Raw genomic sequence first — 16,483 nt, forward strand, 5'->3', positions numbered from 1 at the left:
AATAAAACCAGCCTTGGGTTAAACCCAAGACTTCCATGGCCTTGGAATAAAACCAGCCTTGGGTTAAACCCAAGACTTCCATGGCCTTCGGTTAAAAACCGGCCTTGGGTTAAAAACCAGCCTTGGGTTAAACCCCAATCTTCCATGGCCTTGGGATAAAACCTAACCCTGGGTTAAACCCCAGCCATCCATGGCCTTGGGATAAAAACCAGATTTGGGTTAAACTCCAGCCTCCACAGCCCTGGGCTAAACTCCATCCTCCTCAGCTCTAAGTTAAACTCCATCCTCCCCATGGCCTCGGGCTAAACCCCAGCCTACACCAGCCCAGGCTGAACCCTTTTCTCGCACAGCCCCAGGCTGAGCCCCAGCCTCCACCACACATGGCGGAACTCCTCCATCCTGCAGCCTCCCGCACCTCCACTCCCGGGCACCCGGGGGCTCCTCATCGTGCCCGGGGTGGCTCTCCGCGGCACACGGGCCATGGGCTGTCGGTGACACACCGGGTGACACACCGGTGACACACCGGTGACACACCGGTGACACCGCCGCGCCCCTCCCGCTCCCCCACCCTCACACCTCCGCGGGGAGGGGGCGGGGCGTGCCGAAAGGAGGCGGGGCTTGCCGCGGCGAGGCCCCGCCCCCCCTCCTCCCCGCGCGCGCGCGGTGGGCGGGGCGCGGCGGGCGCGCGCGCGTACCCACTGGCTGGCGCGGTGGCCGAAGGTGTAGAGCGCCACCTGGCTGGCCACGTCCACGATGCCGCTGATGTAGGGGTCGTGCTGCCGCAGCGCCGCCAGGCTGATGTCCAGCCCCCGGCCCAGCGCCGCCGCCATCTTGCGCCCCGCCGCGCAGCCCCCGCCAATCCACCGCCGAGCCGCGCCGCCCCCGGCAGCAGACGCCGCAAATCGAGCGCCGAGCGGCCGGCGGTCAGGATGGCGGGCGGCGGCGAGGGGCGGGACGGGGACGGAGCGGCGCGGGGACACGCCAGGCCCGCACAGGACACGGGGAGCCGGGCTGAGCCTCGTGGCTCCAGCTCCTCCCTGTGCTCCTGGGAGGGCTGTGGTGCTCCTGCTGCGGCTGGGCTCATCCCTTAGTGGGGCACATGCGGGAGCTGCGCCTGTTTAGTCCAGGTTTAGGTCTCTCCTGTAGGAAGGAGAAGGCTCAGGGGGATCTCATCAATACGTGTGAATGTCGCCAAGGCAGGTGCCAAGGGGAAAGTGCCAGACTTCAGCGGTGCCCAGTGGCAGGAGGAGGAGCGGTGGTGCAAACTAAGACACAAGGAGTTCCACCTCAGCATGTAGGACTTTACACTGAGAGTGGCAGGGCCCAGGGTGGCCATGGGGTCTCTCCAGAGACATTCGAAGCCCACCTGGAGGTGTCCTGTGCCGCCTGCTCCAGGTGGCCCTGCCTGGGCAGGGCTCGGACGGGGCGATCCCCAGAGGTCCCTTCCGAACCGAAGAGCTCTGGGAGTCTGTGGGTGCTCTGGTGTCCCCGCAGAGTGGGACCGAGCGCATCCAGCCCGTGTGTGCCCGCGAGCTTGGGGGTCTTTGAGGGGCTCGGGGATATGTGAGGGGCTCGGGGATCCATGAAGGACTCAGGGATCGGTGAGGGGCTCATGGATCCGTGAGGGGCTCTGCTATCCGTGAGTGGCTCGGCTATCATGAGGGACTCAGGGATCCATGAAGGGCTTGGTTATCCATGAGGGGCTTGGGAATCCATGAGGGGCTCAGGCATCCATGAGGGGCTCAGGCATCCATGAGGGGCTCAGGGATCTGTGAGGGGCTCAGGGATCTATGAAGGGTTCAGAGATCTGTGAGGGACTCGGCAATCTGTGAGGGGCTTGGGGATCCATGAGTGGCTCAGGAATCCATGAGGGGCTCGGCTATCTGTGAAGGACTCAGGGATCCATGAATGTCTCAGCGATCCATGAGTGGCTCAGGGATCCATGAAGGGCTCAGGCATCCATGAGGGGCTTGGCTATCCATGAGGGACTCAGGGATTCATGAGGGACTCAGGGATCCATGAGGGGCTCAGGGATCCATGAGGGGCTCGGGGATCCATGAGGGGCTCAGGGATTCGTGAGGGGCTTGGCTATCCATGAAGGACTCAGGGATCCATGAATGTCTCAGGGATCCATGAAGGACTCAGCGATCCGTGAGGGACTCAGGGATCCATGAGTGGCTCAGGGATCCATGCGGGGCTCAGGGATCCATGAGGGGCTCAGGGATCCATGAGGGGCTCGGGGATCCATGAGGGGCTCTGCCCGGCTCCAGCCCCCAGGCCAGGGAGAGCAGCGGGCCGGATCGCCGAGCACAGCCAGCCTGTGTTTGCTGGCACACCCTCACACACCCCTGCACCCAACTGAAAGAAGCAGCATTGCAAGCTAAATCCATCACACAGCCCTCGTGTGCATAAATATACACACAAACACACACACATATATATATATATATATATATATATACACTCGTATGTGCGACAAGCAGCTGAAACTGAAACAAGCACACTATAATATGGAGTTATACAAACAGCGAGCAACAGATGGACAAGACCAAGGATTCAGTTGCCACCTTTTCCCGTCAGGCACACATGTTTATTACTAATCTGGTGGTACCGACAGTTTACAGCAAATACATGAGCTTTATGAGGCATGCAGATAAGCTCAGTACATACTTCCATGGAAAAGAGTTGCTTAACCCTCCTGCCTGAACCCCCTGCAAGAGCAAATTCTTTTTACTTCATCACCTCAGACTGATGTAGCCATTCTGGAGGCAGTCACCACCTCCCCTGTACAGAAGCAGTAGGGTGAAACTTAGGAAAACTTAGGAGAGACTCCATAGGTTTTACTGTATCCCAGAAGGCCACCAAAAAATTGCATCACTAAGAATAAGGACCCACCGCTTGTTCTGCAAGCATCTGTTAGGAGAGGAAACATCTGAACATACTCTGGTTATAGCCTGTCTCACTCTCATTTCCTCCTTGTCTAAAGCCACCTTGTTTCATTTGGGGCTGTGATGAAATACAGCTTTAGAGTTTAGAGTTCTGTGGTTTTTTGTGATGCTTGTGGTAGGAAAATGGCTCTAAGCAGTTCCACTGCAAAGCTCTGGCTGACCTACAGATCCTGTAACAGCAAGGAAGATGCATGGGCTCATGGTGGACAAGGAAAATTGTCCTTGGTCTGGGCATGACCCAGAGTAGAGAGGCAAAAACACCCCCAAAACCAATTAAAAAAACCCAAACAACAACAAAAAACCCCCCAACAAAAACAAAACCAAAAAACCCCAACCAAACAAACAAAAGAAAAAGTAGTAAATAGGAAAGATAAGTCAGCTTATGCTTAAATAATTAACAGATGCACATTAGTTTCTTTTTGCTGATTAAATAGTTCTCAGTTCACAGTTTCCAAGCACCCTTAAGCACATTCTTCTTCATCTGGGGCTTCTCTTTACCATCATCTTTGGCTCCTGCTTACACAAAGTCCAAACTTGTCACCAAGGACAGAAGTGTGAAACACTTGGAGTCTCACTCCCTGACTTTTCCTTTACAGATGCTTTTCCTGCCTCCAGCAATAATACTTTTAAAAAATGCCCTGTTTTTTTTTTTTTTCTTTTTTTTTCCCCCCCTTCAAATCTCTTGAAGCAAACTGTCAAATATTTTGACTGTGTTTCTGTTTGTAGCTGCTTTTTACCACCTCCCTCCCAGGTCCCTGTGCCCCTTTCTCACACAGACACTTCCCTAGCATTGTGTTTTGAGTCAGGGAACCTGTCAGGCTTCTGACCAGGCCTTTTTATATTTTCTGCTACACTCTGAGGTACCTTCAGCGGGTTCCAGCTGTTTTCCTGCATAAGTGGAATGTAATTGCTCCTTCCATTTAGCCTGAAGTAAATATACTTAATAAAGCCATTGGTTCTGCCCTGCTTTATGGGATCACTTGATAGCAGACTAAAAATTTTCCAATGAAACAAGATGCTGGTAAGAAGAGAAACGCTGTGAATTCTCTAAAAAAATTTAAGGATGTTTTAGCAAAAATGTCACAGCTTAAAAACATTGATTACTTAAACTGTGGTTCTTTTTCTTACAGTCAGTAATCCAGTAGTTCATGACAACTGTAAAATCAAGTCTGAATGATTTTGATGTAATTTTGTTTATGAAACAAAGTAATTTTCTAGCTTTCAAAATGTCATCATTTCATGCAGTATATAATTAGAATGTAACTTTTTTGTCTTCTGCCTACCTGGATACTGTTTCATTAAAAAAACCCAAACCACATCTTGCTTTTGATATGGCAAGAAAAGGATTTTGTGTGGGTAATTCTCAGGCCAATTTAAGGCAAAATCCATGCAGCATGACATTCTGAAGGTCTCCTTTAATAACAAAAGTGGAGATGGTCAGGCCAAACCTTTTCACGAGGGCTGTTCAAGCAGTTATCAAACCTTCACATTCAAGGATCTGTGACACTTTTAAAGATTCAGGCATGCTTCCTCCAGCAAATTATTGGCACTGGGCATGTGATTTTCTGTGGATTTGCTGGGGGCTCTGCTGTGCCTGTGCAGGCCCTGCCCCAGCTCCCAGGCGTTCAGTCCTGCCCTTCTGGCACCTTGGTTCTGGCCTGGCACAGGTGTGTGCGTGGCCTCAGTGTGAAGCAGACAGATGGGGGAAATGAACTGTGTGAGAAACAAGAAACAAGCTCCCAGCCTCCCCTGGCTGCCTGCCTACCTGCCCACACTCGCTGCGTCCTCTGAGCTGCACCTTTTCCTGATAAACAGCACAAATCACTTGAGCCAGCCTAGTGCTGAGCACCTCATTTGCCTCGCTTCCTCCTCTCCAGCCCCTCTGGAGCTGTTATCGCATGGCAGCTGCCTTTTCCTTTTTATTCTTTCCCAAAGGCTGCCACAGTTTTCTTCTCACCCTGACTGGTGGCATCACTGCTGCCCCTGCTGGAGGAGAGAGTGCTGAGGCAGCACTCCTGAGTTCCTCTTACTCATCCAGGGCCACTCAAAAGCATTTGTGTGAAGCCTTCCAGCGTGCTGCTTTCCTGGGAGAGCAGCAGGTTGCTCTGGTGGAGCCAGAATGATCCGGCAAGGCTTGATTACCCATGCTCCACATATTCCTGGGCATGTGCCTTCAGTGCTGCAGCATGGCAGCTCTCCCCCTTTGAGAACCAGTGCCCTGTGGTTGTGCTGGAGCCTGGCTGCGTTCCTTCCCAGGCACAGCTGAAATATGTGGGGTTTTCAGCCCCTCTCCCCCTTTAGGAACCAGTGCCCTGTGGTTGTGCTGGAGCCCGGCTGCATCCCTTCCCAGGCACAAATAATTTGAAATATGTGCTCTTTTCTGCCCACTTTTATTAAGGCTCTCAGTAGCTTTGCACTGGAATACTTTCCTCGTGGTCGAAAGTTGAAATTTTCAGTCGTGTTCCGAGACCACTTCTTAACTCCAGCCCTAATGGTTAAAACAATTTTAGTCTTTATGCTTGTAACTTATTACTTGCTGCAGGTTCCTTCATGAGTATAGGGTCAGACTATTATGGTTTCATCTGTTGCTGTTATTAAAATACTCTCTCTCTGGACTAAAACTATATCTCTCTGTTTTTATTCCAATTCTAAACAGCTCCCCTCCTGCCCCCAGATAAACCCCAGCACATTAGGTCCTTAGCAGGCATGTCCTTGTCTGCAGTGTGGCTCTCTGGTGAAGTTTATGAGACTCTTTTGAGATTTTCTGCAGTGTTAGTCCACGCAGGAATGGGATAGTGTTCTTCAGCATTGTTGGATTTTGAATTCTGATATTAAACATACTGTGAACGAAATAATTAATTATCATTTACTGTGATTTTGAGGGTTGCATTTTTACTGCATGTAAGAGCTTGGGTTTTTACCAAAGGACTTTTTTTTTTTTAATTTTGACTGACCTACTATCATGATCACTTAGCAAAAATATAACTCTTTATTTCTTCTTTTGCTGTTCATTTATTTGCAAGGTACTGAGCTTCACCTGTCTATAGGCCCAGTTTCTGCCAGTGGCTTAGCTTGGGGAGAGCTAGAGGAAAGTTACCTACTACCATTAGGAGAGCTAAATTCTTTCCTTTCTAACTTCCTATATACATATTATAATTGTGAAGAATTTTTTTTGATTTACCTTCAGTCACTTTTCAGAGGGCATAATCTGAGCTGCAAAAATAAATTTAACACAAGGAAAAGGCTTATTTCATAAGGCAAAAGGGAGAGTCTATACCAATATAATTGCATTGAATTCTAGTGTTATTCAGGAAAATTAAAAAAAAAATCTTCCTTTTGTACATTTAATCAGTAAAAACTTTTATTTTTATCAGTGTTAGATTTTCAATGTTTAAAATAACTGTAGGATTTCACTGTCTCATCTTTAGATAAGCAGAAATGAGAATATGATAAACCTAAAGAAGGTGTGTGGAATGTTTTTTGTGTGGAATATTTTTCCTGGTTGTGCTGCCTTTATCCCCAAAATTTGCCTGACTTCTGTAGCTGTACATTTGTGAGTATGATTCTGTCAGATCTCTTAATAAATTCCAGATTTCATCCTCCAGTCTCTCTCTAATGCTGATAATATGCCAAACATATATTGTTGATTTCCCTGCTATAGCAAAGAAAAAATACTGTCAAAACTTACAGAAGGCTTTTTCCTCCTTCTTTATTTATTTAATGTAGCAGAATTCACTAACTGCAGTAGCATTTCTCATAAGGTTTAACTTTGCAAATTCCTTTACTTCCACCCCCATGCTACTTTAATTAAAGTTAAAATTTAACACTAGATTTTATCCTGAGAAGGCAGCCATTTGGAGCCAGTATGTGGGGGCTTTTTTTTCAGTGATTTTGTTACCACAACTGTCTGTGCTAAAGTTCAATAAAATATTATTGATAGCCATTACCTTATTGCTGTCCTGATAAACTCACATAAACTGCTCTGAGCCATCAGTTTCATTCTTTGCTCGGTTCATTGGCTAGACAAGCCACCAAAATATTGAAAGGGATCAGGCAGTCCTGCTATTTCCCATAGGTTAATAAGGTACAGCAGCAATTATATCTTCCCTGAGAGAATGCCTTTCCAGCCACATCTCCCTGGTAATCACCATTTAATTTGGCAGAATCAAACACTTGTTGCTCTAAAAGAGGTATTTTCCTACCAGTTACAGAGAAGATGCCCCTATTTAATTAATTCCTGGTATGGAAAGTTTCATTAGATAATTACACTCAGTCAGGACCTTATTTTTATGCCTCACCTGGCAGAGCAGCTCTTGCCCAGTGAGGGGAATGGAGTCATCACAGAGAAATCCACAGTGCTGGGAGCTGTGCCTGTGACAACAAAATATCTTTTTTTATGAGTTCTGAACATTCCCACCAGCTTTTGTTTGAGCTAACTGAGGAAGTAGAAGGAGAAAGTTTGAATAACTTTATACTTTTAGCTGTTACAGTGTTACTTTATTAAGAGAATTTGCATTATTTCCTTCTCAACTGGCAGAAGTATCCTCTTGGGTTTTCGAGGTGTGTTTGTTTTTAAAATGAAGAATGTTGGTGTTTGTTAAAGACTGATGCAGCATTTCAAAGGAAATTCTTGTGTTACTAATGGCTGTTTCAGCTCTGCTCCTCCAGGTGGGCAGAGCTGCTGAAGGCTCTCACAAATACACCTTCTGTAGTTACAATTAGACTTAAAAGCTGTTTTAAGTGTCTTTTAAGGTAAGATCACCTAACCTCTAATAGCCTGATTTTGGCATAACACCTTAGGTGATAATTTTTATTTGTTGCTGGCTTTATTTCACTAGAAAATATGAAGAAAATATTTGTTTTAAAGTAAGCTTCCTTTCAAACAGAAAATAGACTTTTTCTCTTTTGTTACTCAGTATGTTGCAATAAGGATCCACAATTGCCTCTATGTTTTAAATGCAATTACTTGCAGATTCCAGAAGAGTAAAAATATTCCATTTTTATTTTAAACCTGCATTTTGGGCTTTATTTGTGTTGCTTTAGGGTTTGTGATAATGAGAAGAAAGGCCTGGGTAGAAAAAGGAGTTCAGATTTGTGTAACTGAACCAGAAAACAAAACTTGGTAACATTTGAAGTGTTGCCCTTGGAAACAATAAATGCAGTCTTTCCCTGGTTTTTAGAAGGGTTGGATTTAGGCAAAGGCACCTTCCATCAGGCAGCCAATACAAGATTTAAGCACTTTTGAATGAGATTTTGGAGTGGAAACTAAAGGTATTAGCACCACAACCCTCCAGTGAGTGCCTGAGTCTGGGTTTATTACAGTTGTGTGAATTTGTTTCCCTCGGTGGATTCTGAGAGCTGTGAAGGCATTTGGCTGTCCTTCTCTTACAATCTGATTTTGTCATTTTCTGCTGATGCTGTGCTGCTTCTTCTGTCAGATTAAATTTACAGGCATATTACCTCGCCTGACAGAAACATGAACTGCATGGATTTTTCAAAGGAAAGCTTCCATAAAGAGTAACAGGACAGGGTTTCTTTTTTTTCTCCTCCTATTTTTCATGCTGGTTTGCCCAAATCTGTTAATTTTATTATAATCCTGAATTAATCTTATCATATCGAGCTGAGCTTGCCTTCTTATCTACAATGAAATTGCTGTGTCATCGAAGCACTAGTAAACCTACCAAGACTGTGTAAACCTAAATCAGGTTCAGGATTTCTTTTCTTTAAATTTACTTTTGACTTGCTATGCAGCTTTAAGGAAAGATCCTTCTTCAGCTTTTTACGTGGCTTCTGAGGTAATTCTGTTATTAAAAGGTCAGTGAGAGCAGCATTTCATGGTGCTCTCAGAATTGCAGGATTCAGGTTGGAAGGGGAATCTGAAGGTGCTGTTCAACATGAGCATAAAGGGGAGGCGAGGATTGGAAGAGAAGTCCTGAAAGTGTTGTGTCATTGTTGGTGCAATACAGAAACATCCAGGCTGGGCAGGTGGGATGCACGAATCACAGCTGGTGTCACCAGGGGACAGAAGGACAAGGAGGCAGGGCTGACATGGAGCAGGGCTTGATTGGGAAGGCAGGATTGGTGTGCAAGCCAAACTGAAGGAGGTTTGCCACCAGAATGGGACACCTGCAAAACTAAAGGAGCAAAGTTTTGCTCCTTTAGTTTTAGGAGCAAAACTAAATGGAGAGGACAGAGTTATGTAGGTCTGGAGGAAGGAAAATTCAGGTAGATAATGCAACTGGAAATAGATAACAGGAGTGGTTTGATGGAAGGAAATGCTGAGCACAGGGATGGGTAAAGAGTGTGCTGTCATTACCAAGAACTGTCCTGCCACGACCATTTTTTAGGTCACTTTAATCGCTGGTTGTGACGTGACCTAGTTGGAAGTGGCTGCTGCTACAGAACAGAACCTATGGAGAGTCTCCCCTCATGCAGCACTGAGCAATTGGAAAGCAGATACAGCATCAAATAGATTTCCTGTCTCTGTCTCTGAGGGGTTTCTGAGGGATGCAGACCAGCAGACATTTTCTCTCAAGCAAGAAAGAGATGTAGACTTAACAATTGTAGGAGAAGTTGATTGACCATCAAGAAAAATGTTGTAATGATTGAGGAAGCATTTATGAAATGATAAAGGCTGCTAGAAAGCATCTCTGTTTTCCCTACTACTTGGCAACAGTTGCCACAAGACATAGAAGCCCTCTGTACAGTTCCAAGAGAGATGATGTGGTCTAACATTTTCAAATGTCTGAGTATCATTAACTCCAGCTGACAAATAGCAGTTCCATTTTATCCTAAAAGTCGTACTTATCCTAAAAGTATGTCAATAGAGACAGTGGTTTGAAATGTGGTTGGGGATGTGGAGGGAGTTTGCAAATATTATATAAAGCAAGCTTTTTTGTCTGAGCTTTAGGTAGTATATGCATGTGTAATTGTATAAAAAAACCCAAACAAAACAACCAAAAAACCCAGGCCCAAAAGAGGTTCATTTTACTTATCACTAAAAATTTCAAACAATGAAATGATGTAAAGCTTCTATGAAGTTTGATTTCCTCTTATCTGCATTAACTCTATCAGTGATGACTCCATTTTCATTCAGTGTAAGTGAATAAGATTGCTTGACTTATGGGGTTTTCCTTTCACATGGCAAATCCATCTTGCTGTACTAGGAGAGAATGATAACCACATTAGTTTTGTAGTTGCATTGATTCTGAGCTGTCCTGTGGTACTGAGGAATGTGATCTTTGTTCTGTGAATGAGAATACTGTACTTCAGCTCTTCTAGTAACAGGAAAAAGATGCCAAATTTGCCTTTTCTGTAAAAGTGTTTCTTAACAGATCTTTAATTAAAGTAGTAGCAATGGGAATGGAGATTCCACAGCATTTCTGGGCAACCTATTCCAGTGTTTTATTACCTTCATAATAAAAAAAAAATAATTTCTTTGTGTCTAACTGGAATTTCCTCCTTTATGACTTGTCTGCTGCCTGAGATCCTTTTGCTGCATACCTCTGATAAGAGAGAGGCACCAACTGCTCAATATCCTCCTCCTGAACACCTGAAGACAGCAAAAAGGTCAATCTTAGTTGTCTCTTCTTCAAGCTTAGCAAGCCCACTTCTCTCAGCCTGTGCTCCATCAATGTGTGCCTCAGCCCCCTAATTCTCTTGGAGGCTCTGGACTTGTTCTTATTGCAGTGTCTTGTACTGAGCAGCCCAAAACGAGATGAGGCATTCCATTTGTGGGCTCTCAGAATGACTCCCCTGTGACCTGCTGGCAACAATTTTTGGTGAGGGGGTCCAGGATGTGGTTGGCCTCCTTCACAGCCAGGGCATGCTACTTGCTGGTGTTTAGCTTTTGGTCTACCAGGACACCTGGCTCTCTTTTGCAAAGCTGCTTCCCAGCCTCTACTGATGCATGGGATTGTTCCATCCCAGGTACAGGGTTTGGCATTTGTCATTTGTGTCACTCCAGGGAAATTTTCATCTTTCTGCCATATCTAATCTACAGCTCTGCAACTGAGCTACAAAGTTGTATGGGAAACTCTCAGAGGCCTTGCTAAAGTCAAAATAAGTATCACCCATTATCCTCCCTCCCCTTGTCCACAGAACTATTCCATTCTTGCCATGGAATAGTCAGGTGTGTGTGGCATTGTGTGCCTTTGGAAATTCCAACCTGGCTGGTCCTTTTTATCCTCTGCTTTCATATGGCTTCTAAGATGACTTACTCCATGATCTTTCTAAAGTTAGGTTGAGTGCCCTACGGGAGGAGCTCCCTGCTTCCTCCTTCTTGGAGATGGATATGATGTTTGTCTTGCTGTTCATCAAAAGCCTCACCTGACAGTTGTGACCTTTCAAAAATGAGAGGACAACTTTACAGGGACATTGGCCACCTTTCTCCACACCTTCACATACAGCTGGTGTTGTTCCAAGGATCTGGGTCTGTCCCACTGGCTTATGTGCACCACTCCCAGAGACTGACCCTGGGCTTGGAGACTCTGAAGGCCTAAAGACAATCCTTACCAGGAACTAAACCCCTTCCCCCAAAAACCCCGAACAACCACTCCCCCCTCTGAAAAACAAAAATAAAACCCAGAAAAAGATGTCAGGCAAACCAGTCATTGAGTACCTGAGCCTTATCCTCATCCTTTTTCACTGCTTTTTCTGCCAGACTGGCAGTTCAGCCAAATCCATCCCAGCCTTCCCTTTTGCTGCCAAAGTACTTACAGAAGCCCTTCTGCCCTTTAATCTCTCAATTTTTCCAGCTACATCTGAGCTTTGGCATTGGCCTTCCATCTCCATGTTCTTGAGCTGGGATGGGAGCTCCCTGTTCATCTGTGCTGGCTTCCTGCCACGCTGGCTTCCCTCCTGCCTGGCAGACTGACCTGTTACTGTGCACTCAAGAGGGTCCGTGAGGACCAGCCACATGTCCTGGGTCACTTGGCCCTGCAGGGCAGTGTTCTGTTGGATCCCCTACAGCCCATTCCTAAACAAGCTGAAATGTAGTCTGAATTCCAAAGTTGTGACTCCAATATTTCTCTTGCTCAATTTCTTCCAGGATGTTGAACAGCAGAATGCTGTGTTTGCTGCAGCCTTGCTGCCCTTGACCTTCACATCTTCTAGCCCCTCATTCTCCTTTTATGAATACCAGGCTGACTGCCTCTCCTAGTCATCCTCTTGATAAGCCACATCAAGAAATTGTCATCAACATATTAACATGATTATTCATGAGAAGGAATTGATTTCATGAAGTGTCTAGTTCAAAATTACAAACTACAGAAGTTTGAATAAGTTTCCCAAACTACTGGGTAATTATCCAAAGAGAACCATTTAAAGCTCTTCCACTCCTTGTATTAATAGGAGCCACAATATTCCCATGCTGACTATGAGAGGAAAAATCAATATCAGCAAACGTACATTCATATTGATTTATCTTCCCTTTTGGTTTTCTAATTTAGTAAAGGCTACTAATGCAACATTACATAAAGATTCTCAGGAGAGTAAAAAGGCTAATAGGAGCAGGTATTGCTGTTTGTTCTGGGGAAGTGAACTGACTGTACTGTTCAGAGTCAATTGCTGCCCAGTCTCTGATACATGGACTTTTGAGCTATGTATCAGAGAGCATTATTCCAGGGAAAGGGATTAGAAGGAGGCACCAAGATGGCTTTTTGGAATGCAGGCTCAGCACACTGTTAGGATTTTTGAATGTCCTGGTATACATGTACAGAGCAGTTAGTAACCTTTGTTAAATGAGGTTAGAAAAGGGTTTTCAGGTCACATCCAATTCTTATGCACATATATTCCTATGCATGTACTGATTTTTAATGCGTTATTTCATGCCTTGTATGAGGAAAAAGGAATGCTTTATGAAAAGAATCATATTGTTTCAAAACAAAGGGAAGTAAATGAGGGCAGGAAATATTTTGTATCATTTGAAAACAGAAGTTTATGACTGTCCAGGGCATCAGAAATCTGTCATATGGGAAAATGAGTCAGCTAGACACCTATATGTTACATCCTCAGAGACTAAATGGGGATGTAATCTAGTACAAGCTATTACATGTTTCAAAGCTTTAGAAAAAAACCTTTTAATTAAAAAAATACTCTTTGTAATGTTACAAACATGGAAGTGCAACAGGTTATAAAACGGGAAGAGCATTCTCTGTGCTCTTACCGTGCACCATCAATAGGCAAAGGCTCGTGATTGGAAGTTTTCCACATGGTTGGGTTTTTTTTTTTTCCCCCTCCCCTTTTTGAGGATACAGCACTCATGAGGACACTGTCAGAAAGTAGGACATTTCCTTATCCTACCAAAGGACAAGGAAAACAACAGATTACTGAAAAATAAGACAGAATAATTAGGTCATTGAAGGTCTGGGCTCATAGAGGTATTTAGTGTCCCAGAAGAACAGCTGATAATCTGCAGCTGAAAAATCACATTTTGAGGAGGATTGTGAAATTGAGTTCTATCTTCCAAGGCCCAAATTCCTAAAAGTATTTTTTCAACTTTTCTTGAATTTGGCCATCAAGGCATTTTAGAGAAGTAAATGCAAGAGCAGCCTTTGTCCCACTCTGTTGGAGAATTAATTTTCCTTAGCTACCTTCATTGAACCATCAACAAGTTCTTGCCTATGAAGGAGGATTCCAGCTTGATTTGGAGTGCTAAATGACAGGGTGGCTGTCTCCAAATGGCTGTGGCATTATAGTTTGGAAAACTGAGTTCAGCCTGCTCTTTCCTGTTGTCCATCAGCAAAGACTCTGACTCCTGCTGGGAGTTACAGTGGTACCAGAGTGGTTCACTGTAGAGATCTGCCTTTTTCCCAGGGGAAATCCAACCTCTTTACCCAGTCTTTTAGTTCCAAAAGAAGAAGAGAAATAAATATCACAGAAGTAAGGTATTCCAGGGGTTCTGTCAGGAAGTAGTACTTGAACATAATGTAAATATTATAATTCCATGGAAACAGAGTGATGGTGTTACTCACAGAGACTTAATTCTTGTATCATTCACACAGTCTTTTGGATGTCACCTTCTTGGTGCACACCTCCTGAAACACACACTTTCACCCACACCAAAATTTGGATACACAAAATAGTTTTACTGCACAGTTTATTAGAACAGCTGAAACATTTCAATTCATAGCCCTTATTTTACCATTTGGAAATCAGGAGAAACTGATAGCAAGTATAGGTGATCAAACTCTTATGTCAGCCCTGAGGAGAAAACAGGAGCTACATCTGCTGGAGAGTGTAGAGATCCAGGGTGAAGTTCCAGTTAGTTTTAGGTTCAGTGCCTCTTGTGTTCTGGGGTGGTTCTGGCCCTATAGATTGTTTTTTTCCATACTGAGCATATGGAAGTCACAATTCTTTTATGGAACTTTAAATCGACAAGATTCAAGTCATGTACATGACAGAAGGCCTTAAAATCTGGACAACGTTGCTTGTCAGATTGCAAGTCCTGGCTCTGAAGCATTTATTACCCATTTTCATTGGGAATTTCTAGTGTGTGAATTTCTGAATATTGTAGGATAAAGCACTTCTTACCCTTCTTTTAAAATTGACTGATTTTTTTTTCTCCAGAAAGTTGCAGAATAAATTCAACCTCCACCCTGAGAAATTTCAATCCAAACAGTTAAAACTTTGTTACCAAAAACTGAAAAGAATGCCTTGTAGTAGTGTTGCCTTGTACTTATGTTGTGCTAAAGAGGGGTTATTTTTAAATGAAAATCAAATGACAGGGTACCATTTAGTTCATGTGGATTTTTCAGTTCTTTCATTACAAGGTCTCATACAACTTCACAAATACCTCAGTGAGATGCAGAAATACTATATTCATCTTATTTTTAAATAAAAATAGGGTGGGAAAGGCTGCATTTGGTCAATATGAGTGAAGAAGGAACACGTGTTTGAGGTTAGAGACAAAATAATTTACCAAGTCCTTCCTGGTAACCTTTGAAACTGCAGATTTAGGGAATACTTAGTAGTTCCATTTTTGTTTAGGATGCCTGAGGTCAGTATGGCCTTGTGATTTCAGTAACTTTTAGGTCTCTTATTGTTGGTACAGTCACAAAAATCTTGTTTAGTGGCAGGAATGTATGTATTTTTTTACCCTCCATATTCCCAGGTAATGCCTGGCCATGTCCTGCCCAGGTGTGTGGTAGGTGAATCAAGTAGTTTAGATATTCACTGCCATCATTTTGGTCTGGCTAGGGCAAAGCCATGATCACCTGTGATATCTGGTCTAGAAAAACGCTTCTCAAGGCAAAGATTAACTTGGAAATAATTATGGATAATTTTTCAGATAGAGGACTCTCTTGGTGCCCTTTCTTTAAAGAAAATCTGTTGACTTTAAATTAAATGGACACTCACAAGAAAAAAAAATTCAAGAGGAAAATTTTTAATGTGTTTTATCTGTTGGCCTGTAGCTTTTAGAATTTTTTTTTAAAATCCATACTGATACTGTTTGTTTATATTTTGCTTTGGATTCTTGTTACAATTACCAGTGTCATTCTGCATTTACAATAATTTTTACCTTCTACTTCTAATGCACTGGCCAGTAATCTATCTCATGTAGCTTGGTGAGTTTATTACCCTCTTTACATTCACAGATTTGCTCATATTAATGAAATACCTCTGAAGATACCTAATATATCATGGATGAACAATTTTCTGCTGGCAAAAAGTAATGAGAATTATTATTTCAGAAATATTTCCAGTATGTAAAAAGTTTGCCAGTCAAAATATTGACAGTGTTGTATGTAAATGGTGTTGTTTCCCTCATGGAGAATTTAGTAAGGACATCAAGAGTATGTTCCTTTTTTTGTAAGCTTCAATAATAAATTACTCTGCACTTACAAACTGCTCTTCCCACCCTTAGCTGGGAGCACACCAGCTTCCATGGTGGCACAGGAAGGAAAAGATGGGAAGATGTCAGTACAAACATCCTTGCTAACTCTGTGTAGTGGCTGGGAAGTAAAGGGTGGAGGATGTGACAGTTTGGCTAAATCAAAATATGTCTTGAAACCAAAGAAACTGAAGAAATTGTTTTCCTCTCTTTCTGGTACTTTAAATCTGATCTGAACCCAGAAAGCTAAGTAAGGATAAGAATGAAAAGCCACGAGGAAAGTATGCAGAAGATGCAATGAACTGATATCTTAGACAGTGTCAAGTATGGAAGAAACAAAAGTAAAATATGTTGCATGTTTTTTCCTTTTTTTTTTTTTGTGGGGGGGGGTTGGGAACTTGGGACTGCTGGTAAATTTCTTATTTAAATACAATATATTTTAAGGTGTACTCTGGCTTATCCTTTGGAACTCAATGACAGCAAGTGTCCAGTAACAAAGGTTTTGAGTATTTCAGAGGTCATTAATCTTTCTCTGACGATTCAGTAGTCATTGTCACTCAGGTATTCAGGATGACCTGGATATTTTGTTATTATGAGAGTCAATTATTCAGGAGCACCTTCTTTATGTGCTTTAACTTTACTACAAGTTACTCGTAGGAACTTCCACGTGTTGGCCTCTCGCAGGCTGACATTTTACCCATTG

General features: G+C 43.7%; 2 protein-coding genes across 9 annotated transcripts in view; one reads left to right on the plus strand and one right to left on the minus strand.

Annotated features, from left to right (window-relative positions):
* Positions 1-870, minus strand: part of DCP1B (decapping mRNA 1B) — a 39,774-nt gene extending 38,904 nt beyond the window's left edge. For 2 of the 3 annotated variants that reach the window (XM_064421287.1, XM_064421290.1), the window contains exon 1: positions 696-870. In XM_064421287.1, coding sequence (XP_064277357.1) covers positions 696-830 — 135 coding nt within the window. In that variant the 5' untranslated portion in view covers positions 831-870. Of the gene's footprint in view, positions 1-415; positions 485-695 lie in introns of those variants that run through there. The other variant, XM_064421288.1, reaches the window with a different exon arrangement.
* Positions 1-16,483, plus strand: part of CACNA1C (calcium voltage-gated channel subunit alpha1 C) — a 453,063-nt gene that overhangs the window by 11,292 nt on the left and 425,288 nt on the right. The window lies entirely within an intron of this gene.

The sequence above is a fragment of the Passer domesticus genome, chromosome 5, assembly GCF_036417665.1.
Source record: "Passer domesticus isolate bPasDom1 chromosome 5, bPasDom1.hap1, whole genome shotgun sequence".
Classification (NCBI taxonomy): Eukaryota; Metazoa; Chordata; class Aves; order Passeriformes; family Passeridae; genus Passer; species Passer domesticus.